The sequence below is a fragment of the Spermophilus citellus genome (assembly GCF_964194105.1).
Source record: "Spermophilus citellus genome assembly, chromosome: 15".
NCBI lineage: Eukaryota > Metazoa > Chordata > Mammalia > Rodentia > Sciuridae > Spermophilus > Spermophilus citellus.
In genome coordinates, this window is record NC_138195.1 from 82,434,706 (window position 1) to 82,455,323 (window position 20,618).

At 45.0% G+C, this 20,618-nt stretch overlaps 1 protein-coding gene across 3 annotated transcripts in view; it reads right to left on the bottom strand.

Annotated features, from left to right (window-relative positions):
- ABLIM1 (actin binding LIM protein 1) overlaps positions 1 to 20,618 on the bottom strand; it is a 274,277-nt gene that overhangs the window by 150,885 nt on the left and 102,774 nt on the right. The window contains exon 1 of one of the 3 annotated variants that reach the window (XM_081268064.1): positions 11,976 to 12,135. The exons of the other annotated variants lie outside the window; for them this stretch is intronic. Within the exon in view, the coding sequence (XP_081124190.1) occupies positions 11,976 to 11,991 (16 nt within the window). The 5' untranslated portion in view covers positions 11,992 to 12,135. Of the gene's footprint in view, positions 1 to 11,975; positions 12,136 to 20,618 lie in introns of those variants that run through there. 3 annotated transcript variants of the gene reach the window in all.

Below are 20,618 nucleotides of genomic sequence, written 5' to 3' on the forward strand. Positions count from 1 at the left end.
TCCTGGGCCCTGAAACTTCTCTAATTACTAAACTCCACAACATGGACACAGGACCCTGACCTTGCTTGGTCAAGAGGAATACCAGTAGTAATGGCAACGACCGAAAACTGTCCCCAGGCTCTTGCTAGGTGCCAGGTGTTGTTTGAAGCACTTTATGTGTATTCGAGGGGTTAATTCTCACAATGACCCTATCAGATTGGAACCACTGTTGTCCCTACTCCCTGATGAGAAAACTGAGGCAGTGGGAGGTTAGGTGATTTGCTCAATGACACACAATTAATAAACAGAGTTGGCTTCTGAACCCAGGCAGCTGAGCTGCAAAGCTCCAGCTTACGAACACAACTTATTTTCAAGAAGATCCATAAAATATCAAAGGCTTAGGGGATAATTTTTCAAAGCTATCAAAACAAATGAATGACGACTGTCACTGGGACATAAGGACGGACTTCCCAGGTTCAGGCTGGGAAAACATTAAGCTCAAGTCCATTTAACCTAGGAATAAACTTATTTCTCCTCACCACCTTTATCTTAGTCCTATTTTATCTACAAAGGTCCTTGGGCCATTCTTCTGGTTCTGGGACATTCATCCTATCCTGCTACTTAAACTCCACAGATCAACTGACCACATCAGCATTTATTGAGCACCTGCTGCAAGGCAGGTGCCAACTGTGAAGTCTTCACACACATTAGCTCACTTAAATCAACCTTCACAATAAAGACATGGGGTGAATAGTAAGGTTTTCCCCCTTGGATTTTCATCAGTTTTAAGAACCAAATAGGCTTATGCACATAAAAAGCAAATGTGTTTATAATGCACAACAGCAACCGCTGCCCCACCCCTCCCAAATCCCACAGGTAAACATACTCAACTCTTAAAAGAGTTTTTCCAGCCTTCATCACTACTTTCTTTTTTAAAAAATTTATTTAGTTGTAGATGGACACAACACCTTTTATTTCATTTATTCTTCTCTATGTGGTGCTGCGGATCGGACCTAGTGCCCCACATGCCAGGCAAGCGCTCTACCACTGAGCTACAAACCACAGCCCCTTCATCACAACTTTCTTAACACTCTGCTCACACCTACCCTGCCATCTCCTAGTAACACCCTCCTCCTGTGGATAAGGATTTAGCTCTCACCAACTTGGCTATGTAGTGAATTTTACTTAAATCTGTTTATACTTTGAGAATGCAAGTATTGTTCTACTAGACTACAGCATACCCTGTGAATAGGATTCCCTTCCTTACACAATTTTTTTTTTGTTCTCTTAGACTTAATCACATCCTTTTCTCCCATTTGCCCAGTTCTTGATGAGCACTCCCTCAGGTTATGTATTGATTTTTGTTCTGATCTACCAACAATTCTTTCCAATTCTCAAACTTATCAGATCACTTATTGCAACTCCCCACCTGGAGAAAAGAGTAGGTGTTCTTAGTGTTGTTTTACTGGAGAAAGATCAGGCTGTTAGAAAGCACTGGGAAAACTCCCCTACTTCTACTGCTTGGGGAGTGGAAACTGGGAAACTGGTGCTCCTAAGGAAGGAGTCAGTGTGTGATGTGCACTGAGGTTAGACCTTATGCCACAGACCCCAGGCCTGGAAGCAGATGTGGCTTAGGGGTGGTTTCCTTTGGATTTTCTGCCAAATGTCAATAAAATATCATTTTACTCCGAATTTAGCAGTTGGATCAGTTCTTGAATGTATCAAGAAGCCCAAACAGGGGCTGGGGATAGAGCTCAGTTGGTAGAGTGCTTGCCTTGCACACATAAGGCCCTGGGTTCAATCCCCAGCACCACGGGGGGAAAAAAAAACAAGAAGAAGAAGCCCAAAGAGATGACATAAAATTCTGGGCAACTTCTGTTTAGGATGGAGTGATGAATAAAAGATTCAGAAATTGTCTTCTTATTGCAAGTGAAGAAACCCAACTTAACAGAAATGTACTCATCAGCACTGCACCAAGACGGAGAAAGCATGGCTGCCCAGGGAAGTCCCGTTTTCATCCCATAAGAATTTATCTAGACGTCCTAATTGAATGGGTTTCCAACTTTTGAATCTTTACCCATTAGAACATGAACTCAGTTAATTGGGTCATAGCCAGAATATTTAAAAAACACAAGAGAATATAGTAGAGAGTAGAGGTAGGATTGCTTCATGTGATTTTTAGCTCTAGACAGACATGTGTGCCTGAGTCCTGGGTCTTTCTGAGTGGGAATGTATTTCTTTCTGTCGGTGGGTTTGGTGGCACTGGCTAAGTAAGCCCCCGACCGAAATCTGGAGACCCTACGATTGAGTTCTGCCAACAGGCTAGTCTTGCTTGGCCCATAAATAATTTTTCATTTTTATTTTTGCTTCATTTTTTTTGAATTCCACACCGTAATTTTATAAAGAGAAAGTGGAATTATTTGCCAACATTTAAACACCTGGAGATTTTACATTAAAATCCCTATTTCTAGCTGTCCTTGAAAACTGGAAGGTCTAACCTTGGCATATCACTCTCCTGGACCTAGATGAGTGACACACTGATTCCTTGCTTAGGAGCACCAGTTTCCCAGTTTCCACTCATTTAGGTCACCTGCCTGGTCCTTGGAGACATTTTTATGTATGACCTCAGTTCATTCAGTATGGCCCACAGGTGCTCCAGGTACCCTCCCTCACCTTCACCCTACTGTGGGGCCAACACGGCCCCTGCCAAACTGAGCTGGCTGTCCCCAGTTCAAAGATGCCCTTTGCTGCTTCTGCTTCACCAATTTAAACACCCTTCTCTCAGTCCCCCGTTATCCGCACCTGAACATCCTTCAAAGCCCAATCAGCCATGACTGCACAGAAGAATGAATGGCTGTCTGCCCTGGGATCTCTGTTACTTAATAGTTCTCTATTTGAGTGCATTTCACACAGTATCATAATTATTTATTATTATTATATTATTTATAGTTATTGCTAGAATGTGAGTGCTTTCAAGTCAAGAACTGTACTTAACTTGTTTCGGTGTCTAGATGGCTTCTCTTACACTAGGTTCTGAAGAAACATTCCCTGGATAGGCATAAATATCTCCCTCACCTGTATATAATTCATTCATCTATTAGTTCATTCACTATTCAGTGAATGATGACTATGGACAGACACTGCGCTGTGGATACAAGTTGAATCAATCACCATCCCTGACCTCAAGAAACTTCCAGAACCTCAAGGCCAATCTTTTAATGCCCCCTTTTCCACAAAGCCTTTTCTGATTCTCTTGGGATAGTGATTCTTCCTTCCTTTGAAGCTGCACAGAACATTGTTCGCATCCCTCTTTATTGCCTTCTGATCTCATTCTCAATCTATACCCCTCCAACACTAACTCTACATGAACCCCAAAAACGCCTTGTATAAAGCATAAAACTGTGATGTGGTCACGGCACTGCTGGGAATCCACTGCTGTGGCTCATGGCTATGTCCAGGCTGGGACCTTCACATGGGGGAAGTGGTAGGGTATTTCAGGTACAGGGAACAGAGGGTTAATGAGGCTTCAGTCTAGCAGATGCCAATCCCACTGGCCACCCCCACACTCTGCTCCTCCATGGCTGTTCAGAAGGGGCCCGTGAGCGGCACATAGACAGCAGTCCAGTTGATACCTGTTTAGCACACATGCCACTGAGGGGACCCTCCCCGGACCTGATCATTTTTATGGGGGTTACTCATTCCTCTCTCCCGTTTCCTGTCAGACACCAGAATAACTTTGCTGCCTTTTCGGACCATTGCCTGTTCTTGTTTTTCTTAAACTTCTCCCTTCACACAGTGTTTCGAATGGTGAACAATAATAGAAAGAAACAAAAGAAAAACATAGGCTAGTAGAACACAGAATGAAGTGGTAGTGAATGAAACACTCCACGTTTCATAGTATACTTTAGCTCTTCAAAGACTAAACAGGGAGCAGAAGCCTCTGTGAGCCAACACAGCAAATGAATTCTCTCCTACCTGAGAACTCCAAAGAGCTCTGCAAACCCCAGAAACATGCTCACTTAAGACTTTAAGAACTGTGAATGGTGCCTAGAGAACAGCACACCTGTACCTTCACTCTAAACCAGTGTCAGCTTCCTTCAGCCTCCCAGAGCCCCAGCTCGCCCCAGGAGAACTTCCTCCCACCCTGTGTATACCCAGTATCTCCTACTGACAGCAGTTTCTTAGCCACAAGGACGTCACAGAAGGTCTGAGTCATTATGAAATACAGCTTCCTTCTGTACTGCAGGAGGGTCAGGTGAAAATGATGCTCTTTGCCTTCTCCGTCATCCGTGATCGTGAGCAAGATAAAATTTTCAAAAGGAAATGAAGCTACTTATATAAAATTCTGACCCTTCAACCCATCTTCAGGGCTGAAAATTTTACCCACAGAACTCATGGATTATTTAGACAGTGTCCAAGTGTGGTTCCTGAGCAGGAACATCAACATCGTCTGAGAATTATTAGAAGTGCAAAATCTCAGGCACTTTCTCAGACCTGCTGAATCAGAAACTCTGGGGGCAAGACCCATGAGTGGCACATAGACAAGCCTCCAGGAGGTGCTGATGCCTGCTAAAGTTGGAGAACCACTGGTCTAGAGAGTGATTTCTTTGGAATTATTAAAAATGCCAGCATCTTCCTGGTTAAATCCAAGTTTGAACTGTTGATTGCAATGAGACCAGAAAGGCAACTCAGTGCCTCCCCCCCAGCACCCTGGACCATAACAGCATTAATCATGTCAGTCTGAGCACAAATATAATGTCTCAGAGAAAAGAGGTCATGCATAACAAATACTCGATTTCCCCACTGTTAACAAAAATTTGCCCTTGAATACACAGCTCCTGCCAATTTGGGATAAACATACCTCTCAGTGTGAGTCACCCTCAGCCTAGCATACAATGAAATAGGAAGCTGGGCTGGTTTCAGCTGTGGTTTGCCCAGATCAGGCTCAACCACAATGGGAAGAAATCCCTGCACCACCCACTGATCACTGCACCTTCTGAAAAGTTCTCTGGCTCTTTAATGCTGGCTCAGGGAAACACTCAGCATTTTGACTTTGGCACTGGAGAAGCCAACAGTAATAGGCTCCTCCTTCTTGCCCCACACGGGGCTGTGAATATGATGACTCAGAAGAGCCACTTCTCAAAGAGAATCAGGTGCCAAGATTCTTCTCCGGTAGGGTGAGGCTCCCACAGCATGGCTTTTCTGCAGGAATCTGGAAAAGCCAATTTGCCTTTCCTTAAAGAGGGCTGCGGTGATGCATTAGAGGTTGTTCATCCTTCCTGGTCACTTAACCAGGTAATGGGAAAGGCAAGGGGTAGGGCCACCTCCCAGAGTCCAGGAGCCGCTAATAATAGGGAGGGCCCCTCCCGCTCCTGTGCCCACTGTCCATGTATTCTTGACTTCGTCCAAAATGGCTCTCAAGAGCTTTGGATCAATTCAAATCCTTCTCTCCAATTTATTTACACATTTAGCCCTCTGTCTAATTGTGACAATGACATATTTTTTCTTGCTGGATTAATAATATCTTTTAGACCTCAGTGAGTAGGCAGCAGAAGGCAGGGGATTTGTCATGCCTCTTTTTTTTTTTTTTCTTCTAATGCAGTTTTTTCCATTAGCCTTGGGAATCTCATCATTCAGACAGCCCTTCTGAAAAGAGGGTAAGAAAAGACATACTTCCTCCTAAAAGTAGCGCTTTCATTTATAAAATGGGAAAAAGATAATTCACGCCTGAATGTTCTTTCTCTCTCAAGTGGAGTAAGACAAAGCTGGAGCCTTCTTCCCCCACAAGTGAGCTGTTGTGAACGGGTCACCAAACAGACAACTGACGGAGAAATGTGTAGCCTGTAGTGTCTCCTGCAACTTCCCTGCAGACCTTGTTTAGAAATGTCCTTGTCCCTAGTGTCTCCTTAAAAAGCTTGGAGCTTTTCAAGTTCAGGCAAAGATGAAGAATCTAGACAAATCCAAGAGCAGGGTCTGGTAGGACACTGGACATCAGCCTGGGAAGCTTTAGGCATTCAACCCAAACTGGGAACAGCTAGAAAGTGGGGGCCTGGAAGATGACTCTCTGGTCACCATACACAGGAGGAATTTTCCCACCACAATGAAAGGCCTACTGTCATCAGTCTTCCCCAGTTGGAACAGAATTGGGTTTCAATTCCATTAGACAGTGTGTGTGCACCAGGTGGGTAGGGTCTGTGTGATGTGCATGCTGGGAGAAGTGGGATCAAAGCGGTGGCAGCTACATTAAAGGTAGCAACATTTGGCAGCTATAAAGGTTGCTTTACAAGACTACCTATGAAGTCCACAGTGCTGGAGAGAAACTGCGCACACCTGCTCCGGTTGCACAGGTGAGGATGGTTTATGTCTCTGTTTACTTAGGTGCACAGAGTCACTCTAGAAGAATTCACAGAGGGATAGGCCTTTGGGGAACTATATGAGGAAGCAGAACTTGAGTTAGGTCATTGATAATGCAGAAGAGAAGGATACACATGTTTCTCATGTAGGGAGGGTGGGAAAAACAATAAGTCCAAGGTTGCAGGGGACAATACCCCCTCCCCCTGATGATTCAAACAGCAAAATTTTGGTGTGTTATAAGTACAATGAGCACAGGTTTGAGATAGGTAGAAAATTCTTCTGCCTTCTAGCTAAATGGTCTTACAGTTTCCTGACTCCCATAAGCCCCTCCTCCTAGCGGAGGGGGGTGGGTACCACTGACCCTGATGAGCTAAAAGCCTGGAGACAGCGTATGCAAAGCTCTCAGCCCAAAGCCTGCCATCTGGGATGTGTCACATCACCGAGAGATTTAATAACATTAAGAATTAAAATAAAACAAGATGGGCTTACAAGGATATTTGCCCAGATGGGGCTGGGGAAGAGGTATTTTGAGGACTTGGGGAGCACCCTGCGCAGCCATCAGGGAGGCCTGGATTTCATCTTGTCGTTGATTTAGGCTTTTCAGCTGGAAAACGATAGGATGATTCGGCGTCCTAAGAGGATTACTTTGGTGCCAGTGTGTAGGTCACGTTTGAGACACAGCACACCAGTGTTCTGGAGCTGCCAAGAGTAAGGCTGCAGTGGCCTTCAGATGTGGCAGGAAGGGGCCAAACCCCAGGGGATGCCGGACACAGCTGCTTGTGCCCAGTGGGGTGTGGCGTTGGCTTCTCCAGGGAAACCAACATCTCAAGTACGACTAGGCTCCCAGAGGAGAGCAAGTTCTGCTCCTAACATTCCCTTCAGTGGTGGGAGTGTTTATATCAACTGTTCAAGAAATCTCAGGGTCCTGCCAAGAGGTTTAAAGTGGACGGCTCTTTTCTGATGACCCTGGTCTCTTATCCCCAACACTGCTTCAAGGTTTATAAAGCTGAATCCCCACTCCTCTCCCCCTTCCCACCCCCATCCCCCACTTGGCCCCACCTGCCCATCCTTCTCAAGCCTTACCACCTAACACGGGTCTGAGTATATCAGGTGGAACTGCATTCCTCCCCCGAAACCCCAACACCTCAGAATGTGGCCTTACCTGGACACATGATCTCTACAGAGGAATCAAGTTAAAACGAGGTCATTAGGGTGGTCCTAATCCACTGACTGGTTGCCCACTTGACACGGGGGACAGAGGCCATGTGGGCTGGAAGGCAGAGATGAGGTGATGCTTCCACAAGCCGCGGTCCACCAAAGGGGGCCAGCACACCACCAGAGGCCACGGGGATGCACAGGACAGATTCTTCCCAGGACTCAGAAGGAACAAACAGGGCAAACACCTCGATTTCAAACTTACAGCTTCCAGAACTGAGACAATAAATTTCTATTGCTTAAACCACCTAGTTTGTGGTATTTGGTCAGGAAGCCCGAGCAAGCCCATCTGACCTCTCGAACACTCTCATCACATACATCAAACTGCTTCATGTCCCACTGATTGTCACACCCCGGCTTCTCTCTAATCTATTATTTCCTTTTCATTCCAATGTATCCCATGTCCAAATGTCCCCAATCTTTAAAAGCCTAGTTTCAGAGCCACCTGCTCCAGGAAGCCTTTCCTGGTCAGCATACTTGGGAGATGCATCTCCCACATCTGACCTCCTGGAGCCTCTTCTCAACATCACTTCCTGGGAGTCGTTGCTGAGCCTTGTTGGCTTTCTCCAATAGATGGTGATGACCCGAGAACAGCCGCTGTGTCTTCTAACTCCACGAGACCTTCCTGAGGACCCAGCACCTTTTCCACACTAGGAAGAGTCTGCAGGAGACAGTGACTGAAGAGGGGCTTCCTGGGGGAAGATCTTAAAGGAAGGTGAGGAGACTGAGCCAGGACATCTCTAACATATCTGCTCTGATGAACAAGATTATTCCCTTTCCAGGAACTGGAATGTGCTGGGAAAGGAGGCACACTGGTGCTCCTCTATATCTGAGACACCCATTTCTGCCAAAAGCTAACTGGCCTCAACAAGCTGCGGTGGGTTGGTCGGCTTCTTGTCCAAACATTTCACATCTCCCACTCTGTGCTCAAGAGAATCCATCTAACTACACCTTGAAGAGGACTGTGTCCAGATGTCCTAGAGCCCCTGCTCTCTATCACAGTGGTTCTCAACCAAGGCAACACTGTCCCCTGAGGGGCATTTAGAAATGTCTGAAGACATTTTCGGTTGTCATGAGTAAAAGGTGAGTGCCACCTTCCCGGTATCTCGCGGGGGCGGGCCAGGAATGCCGCTAAAACATCTTACAACACACAGGGCAGAATTACAAAGAAGGATCTGTCAAAATATCAATGGTGTCCATGTTGAGAAGACCTGCTCCAGAGAAGTTGTTTGCCTCGTGGGTGTGTGTATGTGTCCCACACACTCAAAAGACAAGTGGAGAGTGGACATCCCTCCCTTGAAGGACTGGAATGAATTTCTACCCTAAAAGCAAGTTGGGCCAGCCAAGGGTAGCAGAAAACTTCCTGGGTGGGGGGGGGGGGGAGGATGAGATACCCAAATGTGAAGCTCTATTTATCTCACTGTCTCTTTCTTGCCTTTGAATTCTTATCATTTTATACCTAGGCATTCTTTATTATTCAAATCAGATGAGTGTTTATATAACTATCTCCAGTATTTGCTTACTCTTGTTTTCTCTAACCAAAAATAGATAAATAAATAAACAGACCCAGTAACTTCCTTTTGAAGTCTCAAAACTGCACTAGGAGACACACCAGCCAGACGATTACAGCTTCTAAATGAGAGCGGCGCCTCTGGGGTGCAGGTTGACGAGTGTGTGTTCAGGAAGACAGATATTGACCGATAAACCCACAAAAGCCTCTCCTGCTTCTTTGTTAGGGGATACAGCAAGGGCAAGGTGCCCTTGAACACATCAGAGAAATAACCACTTCGTCAAGATTCTGGGATCAATAAGTGTCTGCAACTGGAAGGGAGAGGGTGACTGATCAGGAGAACCAAAGATCATGGGGGTCAAAGAATGTCAGAGGACACTCCATGCCAGCTGAGATGGGATAGGGAGGAGGAGGGAGGTGTGTGTAGCCAGAGGAGTAAGGGAGGGGGTTAGTGTGCTTTGCTTCCAGCCCCTGTCACCCCTAAACGTGAGATTTTAGAGAGAAAGCAATGGCAGAAACCAACGTGAGCGCCAAGTGGTGAGTACAACTGAAGTCTGAAGGCTTCCCCGTTGCTACGGCAGATGCCAGCCTGACCTGAGCCTGTGCCAGGGTGAGTCCTGTCAGCTCCAGCAGGAAGAAAGGAACTTGGGAGCAAGAAGAAATGCAGAGGACTGGAAAAGTCCCCAAATCAAGAAGCCACAGGTACTGTCCCAGCTCTGACAACAGTCCAACCTGTGTCTGCTGTTGGAGAATCTACCACAGGGCAGACACCAAGCTGCACAGGACAGAGGAAGATGGAGTTAGGGCAGCTGCCTCCTGAGAGACTCACTGTGTAGTAACAGAAACCATGTATGGGACACACAGGATGAGTATGGTCCAACTACCTGCTGTGTGACCTTGAGCAATTCACTCACCTTTTCTGATCCCCAGTTTTCTCATCTCTAGGATGAATGCTGTGCTACACATTCCCCTGTGCCCTTCTCACATCACAGGCTACAATCAAGTTCCCTTCTTTCCACGGAAGCTCTGGTGTCACTGCCAAAAAACCCTGCCTTTCTCTGCTGTTGGCTGAGGTAGGTGTAATCAGAAAGCTGGGAAGCCTCAAAATAAAAAAGGAACAGTCTTTAATCAGTGGCTAAAGGTTAAGATAATGCTAGTATGTGACCTCTCAGTGGCCTTTCCAAAGTGTTCCAGCTAGAAAGTGGCTGCTGCCTTGTAAAGTAAAGGTGAACCCAGGCAGCCTAAGCTCTGGACTGAGGAGGAGTTGCTATGTGGTCTCCTGATGTGCAATGCATGCCACGTTCGGCAGGTCTGGGGCTGCCCTGCTCCCCACGGGAATAGACTGAGAAGTGGCTTTTATTGTTCCCTCTCCCATCACTCATAAATTACTTGCACTAGGACTCATCGGCATTAGAGATTGGGGCCATGTTATTCTAGGTGGGTGGGAGGTACAAATGAAGAGATCCAACCTCCAGTAAATGTCACAACTGTATTTGGCACTGAGAGATCCAGGAAGCACCCCAGCAAGGGATGAGACATTATCAGAAGCACCTGTATTTGCACCAAATTGTTTCACTCAACTACTGTTTATGCAGTGAAAGACCAAAGCTAAAGCAGGTCAGCACTGAAGACCTCGGGTGCAGAACAAATACCAGAACCACAGGTCTGTCCTGACGTGCAGCCCTGACACTGACAAGCTGTCATGAGGCTACTTCTCAACCCATCCATTAGTGTAATAAAACCAAATTGCATTTCCAGCAAAAAGGATCACCTTGAGTTCAGAATTTTCATCTCGAATGTACTCCCTGTAGTAGCTTTAAGAGAAAGTGGATATAGATAAGTTGTTGAAATGGCCCAAGACATCCCCAGAAAGGCAGATGTCTGTGTGAGTGGTGGAAAGTATATCCCACAGTAAGAAGATGTGACCATAAATCTAAGCTTACCAGAGAGCAAGATTAAGGGGTGACCATTTTACATTATAAGACCATTGGTGAAGGTCTCTAAAGCATTGTTAAGAGAAAAAAATGAAGTCACAGAAAAATGGTGATAGAATGATCCCATTTTTTAATATTTCTCTCATAGTATATCTAATTTCAGTCTAGAAAGATCTGGAAAGACATACACTAACCGTTAACAACTGAGGTTGACTGAGTAGGAAGGAAGAGCTTTCTTTTCTTCCTATTTCTACATTTCACTTTCTTAACTGGAGATGAATTTATATCTTACTTGAATAATTAAAAACAAACTCTGGCTGTGTTCTTTTGCAAACTAGAATTCAAGTCTGAAAGATTCGACTTAATTTCAGGGCCACGCCCAATGCACGCATGAAGGACACCTGTGCAGGGCACACCCACCCGGCCTTTTCACATTCTGCTTTATAATGTGATTCCGTTACCTTTGCCATGGACAGCATCTTTGAAGAAAGCATTTGAAGGAGTGATGAGATGATAGGCTATAAACACGGCACACCTGAAACCTTCCACACAACAGCCCTGCTTCTCCTCCCAGCCTCTAGCGAGGCTTGGGCTGTAGGAAGGACCCTTCCTTCCATCACATCTCTGAACCCACTGATTGGGGGAAGGGAGGTAAAGGAGGAAGAAGAGAATGAAGGTAGGATGGGGACAGTCTCAAACACAACCAAAGATTAAAATGCGATAACAATCAAACGAGACGCACACCCTCAGGAGCTCAGTTGTGCAAACACTCCAGAAATAAGATGAGGATCAGACGCTGTGGCTAAATTAAAGGTTCTGAATGAAGTCCCGGTTCGATGGAATCCCGGACTTCACAGTACAGAGTCTCCCACCCAGAACATGTCTGCCTGGCTTCCGATGGATCCTTGCCGGTTAGGTGGCCAAGCCCCGCAGTGCCACTCCAACTTCTGCAACCGCGCGCCCTGATCGATATTTATAATTACCTTTCTCCTTCACCATGGCAACCGGGTCCTTGGCGGAGCGGGCCGAAGGCAGCAGGAATGAACTCTGGGCGTGGAAGCGCCTAGGCAGACAGATCCGCGCTGCAGAGACTGAGGGGAGACGCCCCCGACATCCACTCGCCAAGTCCGAGGACGCGGCTGCCGTCTACGATCCCGCCCCCAGCGCGGCGGGCCCGCTCCCAGGCCCGCCCAGCGAGCGCGCCCCGTGCTCTCCGCGAGCGCCGGCCGCGCCCTGCTCGGGGGACTCTGCCCCGGGGCTGAAACCACTCGCTACAGCTGCTGCTGTAACAAATGCAAAATTCCACCGTCCTAATCTCCGGTCACTGACACCACCTTGCATTCCTCACTCGCGAGCCCAGGGAGAACCAGCGACGAAACGCTCCTGAGCCCTGGCTCCCTCCCAGGGTGTGATAAATGATTGCCAGAGGAGGGAGTCCGAGCCACAGCCAGGGGTTGTTTCCATAAGTAAAACTAGTCAATTGTTAGCTTATTAGTTTCCTAAGGCAGCTTCTTTCGGGCAAACTGAGTAAGGAAAATTGGCCCTAATAGAAAAAAAAAAATGCTAGTGGCAACTTCATTTTCCTATGAAAAATCAAATAATGGACATTTGATTTGCCCTATTACCCCGCCCCCATTTTACCAGAATGAGGGCGGAAGGAGAAAGGGACAGACTGAGAGCCAGCCTGGGAAGAGGACCTTTCAGGATTCATTTCCTTATCCAGGATCTAATTCAGGATCAAAGAAAAAACATGTGACTTATCCAGTTAGGCAGGATTGAGACTCCACTTCTCCCTGTTTGGTTGGACTTTTCAAGACAAGATCTTCAGCTATATATCTGTGAGGGAGGAACCCTAGTTACAATCAAGGGGCAGCCTGGTCTAGCACCATCTGTAACGTGGATCAGCATGAACTTGACCCACACAGCATAGCTCCTGGCTTTTGATTTCTGACCCACCAGGTCACAGGCAGGTCTCCCGTGAGCAAGGGATGTCCTCCTTCACAAAACCGACACCCACCCCATTCCAGCAACCTGTCTCCCCAATTTAGATCACTGGGGTCCCCAATGCACATCACATACACGTGGAAGAAACGTGATGAGCAAGAGGAATAGACAGACGTTGCACCACTCAGGGAGAGCAGCAGATGGCCAACACATCTTTCAGAAACCAGAATGCACAGCCAGTATTAGACTGTATTTACTGCAAATATTGTAACGTGTTGGGTCTAAGAGAGCCAGGGGAACAGAAAGGAATGGAGTCAACCAACCTGCCTCAGCTTTGACTCAGAGGGTGGCTATGGTTTTAAATAAATTATGGTCCCCGGCATAGCTGGGGAGAAGGGAGGAAAATGGCCATTTCTTTCTATTCCTCTTGGGCAGGTCTCTAAAGCTGGCTTTCTAATGTGTAACAGTAGCAGAGCTAAGCAGCTGTGACATTCCTACATCTGTGACTCAGGGCTTTACTATTAATAGCTTGAGTGTCTCAGTCTGTAAGTAAGGGCTAAGTCCCCTCTAGCCCCTTGGCCTTCTTTTCTGTGACATGCTTCTCCCACAATATTCTCCACCAGCACCGCAGCCCCACAGGGCCATGTTTTTCCTACAACAGCGGCCAGCTGGGGTATAAGTACTGAAGAGCCTTTAAGCAGCTTCTCCAACCTCCATTGATAAATGTGAGCCAAGATGAGAGGGATGGCATGGTTCAAGAGTATCTCTAAGACAAGCCCTTTGCATTCCCCAATTTTCATGGTTAAAACTGCACTTGTCTGCTTGTCCACCCCTCATCCCCCTCAAAGTCTTTAAAGAGATGTTGACAAGCAAAATCAACTGCAGAGAACGGAATTAGTTCGTGTGATGGGCCTAGCAGGTGAGTTTATTTTGCTATAATTTTGCTGCATAAATAGATCAGGACCTCACTTAGGCACTTTTCTCTTCAAGGCTCTGGTGATTTTCAGCTCCAGGGAAAGGGAACAGTGGGGCTGGGGTTGTAGCCCATGCTACATACATGCATGAGGCGGGGGGAAAGAGAGAGAAGAAGAAGAAAAGGAGAAAAATTAAGCTACACTCTCTTTCTGTCCCCCACCCCCACCTCTGCTGGAATGCAACAGTGGACACCATCTAGTTCAAACTGTAAATGCCATTGCTTCAATTTCTCTTTAACTTGAGATGATGGCTTTTAATCCTGAGATTTAAGTTTACTAACCAAGCGGGTCCTATGTTGTAGTTCTGTATGTACCTGTGCACCTTTGGGGACAAATTGCATAGGGACAGAGTCTAGAAAGGCTCACTGGCATCTTGGGAGTCGGAGAGAGCAGAGTAACAGCTGGCGCCTGTTCATTTTCATAGAAGCCTTTTCTAAAGGAAAATACTACATAGTGGTTCAGAGAGAGCTCTCCCCCACCCCACCCGCAGTGTTTTCCATGGAAAGAATTTTTCTGTACCACAGTCAAAGTGAGTGAGTCACCAGCAGTTAGTTGCTAAATAACAGGCATATGGCAAAAGTCCCCCCGACAATCAGACACTGCTACTTTAGGATAAAAGCATCCACTCTGCACTTTCTAGATAACCAGAGGGTATTGCTAAAGTTATTTTTGGAATGTGGGAGAGTAAAACCAAATTGTTTTGCCTCCTTGCCTCAGGACAGAATCCTTAAGAGCTTCAAGAACAGAAGCCAAGTGGAGATATTTTCTACTTCCAGTTAGAAATGCAGCAACATAAATCAAGACAGAAAAAAAAGAAAAAAAGAAAGAAATTTGTGGTTCATAAGAAAGAAGAGTTTTTAAAATTCTTATTTCAAAGAAATTATCTCAGTCTCATTCCACTCAGATAAGTTTTCATAATACAGACACTGGCCCACGGTTTTATTTGTTGTTTTATCCCCCCTCCTCCCCGAAACTGACTCACTACTTTTCATTCAGTCACAGAATGAGGCAAGGATTGTCCACCACTGACCAACAGAGACCATTCTGTTGAAGAGAAAAGCTTGTTAGCATGCAGCCACTCTTGGCAAAAATTCAAGCATGTATCATTTCCATAGAAATGCCAGTTAAGAAGAAAATGTTGCCATTTGAAAACAAGCAGCCTGAGAGGGTCCTGAGCCTGCCGCCCAGGCACCTGTAGTGCAAGAACTTTGTGACCCCTCCATGGGCCCAAGAGCCCAGGTGTCCAGGTACCATCTCATAACACCCTTGGGTCCCTGGGCAAGAGAGCACTCAAAATCCTTTCTAGCAGAATTTAGCAGAAAGAAACCTTGAGAACGAATCCCTTATTTGCTCTCTACTTAATGTTTACACTTATCAACCTCACTTCAAACACTGATGGGATGTCCACTATGTGCTAGGTCCCACACAGGCAGTACAGAAATATGAGGACAGCAACCACTGCTTTGGAGGTGCTTAGAGTAGAGAAAATTCAGACCCACAAATATTCCCAGAGAAATTAGGAAGTGGTGTTAGACAGCATGAGGCACAAGGTCCAGGACAGTGCTGAGCACTCCCCATCCTGGAGGCAGGAGAACAGGTGAGGACTGACAGCCAAGGGAGGAGAGAGGGAAAGGTCATTCCATGCAGAAGATACGGCACAAGAAGGTATCAAGTAGTTCCCAGCTCATGGGCTGCAGGGGAAGCTCAAGATCCAGCAGGTGTGTGGTGGAGCACAGAGGGATCTCAGTGCCACTCTAGGGAGGCTAGACCTTAGAAGTCACATGGCCAGCATCTCACCCCTGAGCTACCTTTCTTTCCAAACTGAGTTCTAAAGGCTTGGGCTAACTTTCTGTTCCCAAACATATTGGCTCCTCCTTCCAAACTGGGTTGCGTCGGTGAGTGCATTTCCAGTGGTTAGCAGACTGACATGCAATAGATGTCCCAGAAGTAGCTATGTTCCTTCATTTATTTACACATTTCTCTGATAAGTGGGATCAAGGGATAGCCACCCACATGGGACATACAGCATGTTAAGAATGGGTTGTGACCCATTGGGATTGGCTTACCCTTCAGTAGTAGTGGCTTTGCATTCCTGGAAGGCAACAAAGATTTCATGCTTTTCAACCCCCACCAGTGTGGTCTGCAGACTTCTGGGGACAGAACTACTTAGGGTGCTTTAAATGCAGATGTCTAGCATGACTCTAGTCTGTAAGGGTGAGGCCTTAGCTACAGTCAGCTCCTACAGTGACTGAGGTCCCCTGGCCCAAAGAACTGTCTTGCCAAATAGAAAGTTGGACATGAGCTTTACAAATAGCTATGCACATGCAGTCACATCTGAAAAGCAATCCGTATACTCTCACTTGGCTAAAATAACAATCTGCCTGACAGTCACTTATAATCTTAATGAAAATTTATTGGAAATGATGATTCCAAACTTTCCTACAGTCTGAGACAAATTCCTATGCGTCTAAGCCCTCTTGATCCTAACTCTGTGTCTTCAATTGACAATGCTTAGGATTTTTTCCAGATGAATTTCACAGAATCAATGCCCAGTAAAACTCCTGTCCTTAAGTTATTAAAGTGGAATTTTACATTTGTATCCAAACTTCCCTGTAGGCCTTCTCAAAAGCCAGTCCTGAACTTAGACCTAAGGAATAGGTTGAAGCCCAAGAAAATGATAAAAATTATTAAGGTTTATCTAAATATAAACTATAAAAATATAACTATAAATATAACTATATAACTATAAAAATAACTATATAAATATAACTATAAAAATCCTCTAAGGATATAGATGACAGTAAACACAAAGATCACTATTTTTCTATAAGTGTAATGGAACCTATTTCTAGAATTCAAAGGATTCTTCTTCTTTTTTATTTCATTTTATTTATTTATTTGTGTGTGTAGTACTAGGGATTGAACCCATGGGCATTCTGCCATTGAGCTACATTCCCAAACTTTTTATTTACTCTTATCTATTTCTAATTTGTTTGTTTATTTTGAGACAGGTAGACAGATATACCTGGCTCAAAGGATCTTTTGGTAAATTTATCAGATTTTAGCCTAATTTCAGGTACATGAGAAGTTCTCAAGTCTAGAAATAGCCCTGAATTACTTGTGAAAAGGCCATTATTAGCTTTCTCTCTTTTTAAAATATTTTCTAGGGAGAAATTCAGTTCTTGGCATATAAAAGCAGTCGATTTCTATCAGGTGGAATCGGGATGCCCTTCCTGTCAAGGCTTTCTTCTTTCTGATATTTAACATCACCCATGCTCTGAACTTGACTTTAGGGCAATGAAGGATTTACATGTTAATATCTGCAAATGATTGTGGGCTGTCTCTCAAAGGGGAGTGGTCATGTTATGATGTCTGTGTTCACATAGCAATAGGCACAAAGTCGGAATACAAAATTTGATGACTACTGTTAGTCAGCTCTCCCTAACTGTAACAGGTATCTTAGATAATCAACAGAGAAAAGGTTCACTTTGGCTCACAATTTGGAAAGTTTCAGTCCATGGTTGATTGGCCCCATTGCTTTGGGGCCTGTGGTGAGGCACCTACCTTGATGGGGAGTATATGACAGAGCGAAAAAGTAGACACCTCATAGCTGGGACATGAAAAAAAGGAGGAAGGATTGGGTTTTTTCCAGATGACTGAAAGACCCACCTCTTAAAATTTCCACCACCTCCCAACAGTGCCAAGCTGGGGACCAAGCCTTTAACACTATAGCACTAAGGCATAAATGTTGAAAGCTTACCATATGGCAAGTCCAAATTCTAAATAAGTATCCATTTTCTGTAATCAAATAGACTGGCTTGAAAATCCAACTCAAGTAAATTAAAAATAAATTCACTCTCTCTCATATGAAAATTGATTTAGCAATTACTTGAAAGTTCTAATAATTACCTTGGAAAGAAAGCAAGCTAAAAAGGAGCTCAACCATGTCCCCTTGATAGCCTACCCTCACTACCATTTTAACCATCACTTCCTGAGCATCTATTACATGTCTGCCACCATTCCAGTGTCTTTACGATCATCACCTCATTTAATCCTCGTAACATGGAGGAAGTACATGTTATTACACTTTACCTGTGAGGAAAGGGTCAGGTCTGTCATAGTTCAAAGCCATGGGCTTTGCCTTTGGGTGGCTGCAGCTTCCTTTCTACAGAGGTTGTTAATTTCTCTTCTCACTCCCTGACTACCCACACACTCATACTTGCACTTACATACACACACATGGGCAAACACACATCTGTACATTAATGCACATTGACTCCTTTGGCATTCCCAAAAACCCAGCACAATGGAAAATCCGTTACATTTTCCCATGTTTTGTAGAAGAGTTATCTCTCCTGATACCTTATTCTTCATCAGTTCTTGGACCTCGTGTGATAGGACCTGTCAGTAAATAGCAGGTAACCTTGGCCTGTTGGGTTCCTCCTTAGCAGGACAGGGGAAAATAGTATACCCAGATCCACACACCAATGCATCTCAGTTATCCGCCCTAATCACTCTCAAGGAACAACATTTCTGTGGTTTACATAGAGACATTAAAAATTTTTTTTTTTGGTTACAGAATTTTTGAAAGGTTTACAAAACCCGTATTGGCTTCCTTGTTCCTCCTCATGGCTCTCCTGATTGTACCCCGGCACACTCCCAGAAAACAGTTTTTCTCTTATTCCACTGGGATATTTCAGTCATCACCTGAGGGACAAGCCAAATACCACATGTGACATGCACAATCATGCCCGCATTTGCTGCACAGGAGGGGTGGCACTGCCTCTAGCATGTCACCAGTTCTCAGCACACAGAGAGAAGGGACAGTGCAGCCCATGCTCTGGTTTATGAAAATCCACAGCTTGCATGATTAAGCAGGCATTAAAGAGGAGGAAACCCGAAGGCCTACAGCAAGCCTGTCCAGGGTTACACAATCACCTAGAAAATGGGTCAAAACTCCTCACGTCTGGCCTCCTACCCGTGCTGAGTCTATTATGCCACAATGGCCACACAGACAGCCTGATCAAACACAGGCTGGGTTTAAATTCCAGCTCCACCACGTGCTGAGTGACCTTGGGCACATTATTTTCTCTCTGTGGGATTCAGAGGTCTCATCTGTGAATGGTAACACTCCACTGGGGAGGTGGTAGGAGAACGGCCGGCTTCACGGGATGTGGCCTGCTTAGTTGTACGGGGCCTTGTGCTTTGCTGACGTGCTTTGCTGTTACACTGAACTTTATAATAATTTGGCCAAGTGAAGTACAAGAAGAAAGTGGGGCATGCATTGTCAACAGGTGGGATTTGCACAGTATTCATCTCCCATTCCTGCTGCCCCATGAGTACTGAATTCCAATGGACCCAGGGCATATTGGAATTCAGGAACAGAAAATGAGGACAAGGAACATATGTGACTGAGTCAACAGGGGAGCTAAATGGTCGTTTTTCATTCAAGCCATTTTCTTTGAAGGTAGAAAGAAGGCATTGGGGACCCGATCACTCCTGTTCCTTGCCTGATTAGCCAAGCTACCCACACTGAAAATGACAATACAGAAGGAAACGCAAAAACAGGACTGCCTCTGCCCCCTTCCCTTTCAGTCCCTGCTGACTCGTCAGTAAACCAAAGGTAGAGTATTGTGGAATAAGCATGTATTAAGGATGAAATAAAGTCAGGTGTGGTGATGCATACCTATAATACCAGAGGCTAAGAAGGCTGAGGCAGGAGGATTGCGAGTTCAAAGCCAGCTTCAACAAAAGCAAAGTGCTAAGCAACTCTGTGAGACCTCGTCTTTAAATAAAATATAAAATAGGGCTGGGGAGTGCCCCTGGGTTCAATCCCAAGTACTCCCCCCACCAAAAAAAAAAAAAAAAAGAATGAAAAATAAAATAAAACCACTGTGTAGGTTTGCCCAGCATTTCTACTGTTCTGGAAATACATATGTACTTTCAATCTATGAAATGGATTTGTATGATTTTAGTGACTCCATGTGTGAATTAAATGCTCTTATATTTGCATTTAAAATTGATATTATATTGTGCAAAAGAATAAAGGAAAAATTCAGGTTAATCATTTAAAATTTAATTTCACTATAGGACAACACTGAATAGCAATCAAAATGCTACAAGTTGGGAGAGAGACCAAAAGAAAGAAAAAAATTTATATTTTATATTTTGGCACATTTTTTCCTACATTTTGAATAAGGAGTTCCCACATTTTCTATCTGCATTGGACTTTGTGCTTGGTGATGGATGAGGATGAGAGTTGTTCCTTATGAAATGAAAGTGCCAGGCATACAGAAGGGACACAATGAGGACTGATAGCAAGTGTTAGCTTCTCATGCTTCATCAAATTACAACAGAATAGGATAAGTTCCAAAACTTCAAAATTCAGGTTTTCAAAACCATTTTAGGATATCAGGAGCTTTCAGTAGTACTGAAAACTGGGAATTTAACCTGTACTGACGTAAAGAATTTACCCCCCTCCTGATACCTTGTCATGTGACCTTTGCTGGCAAATGAGTAAAAGCCAAGCGATGCCATCAGTCCAGGAAAGCATGGCTTTGACACTAGGAAATCTTCCCAGGGAGAGGAAGGAATGCTCAGCTTATTTGGTCATTCAACAAGTATTTACTGAGTGCTCACTAAGTCCTAGAAAATGTTTCTAAGTTCTGGGATATCACAGTGAAAAAAAGACAAAATCAAATCTCTGCT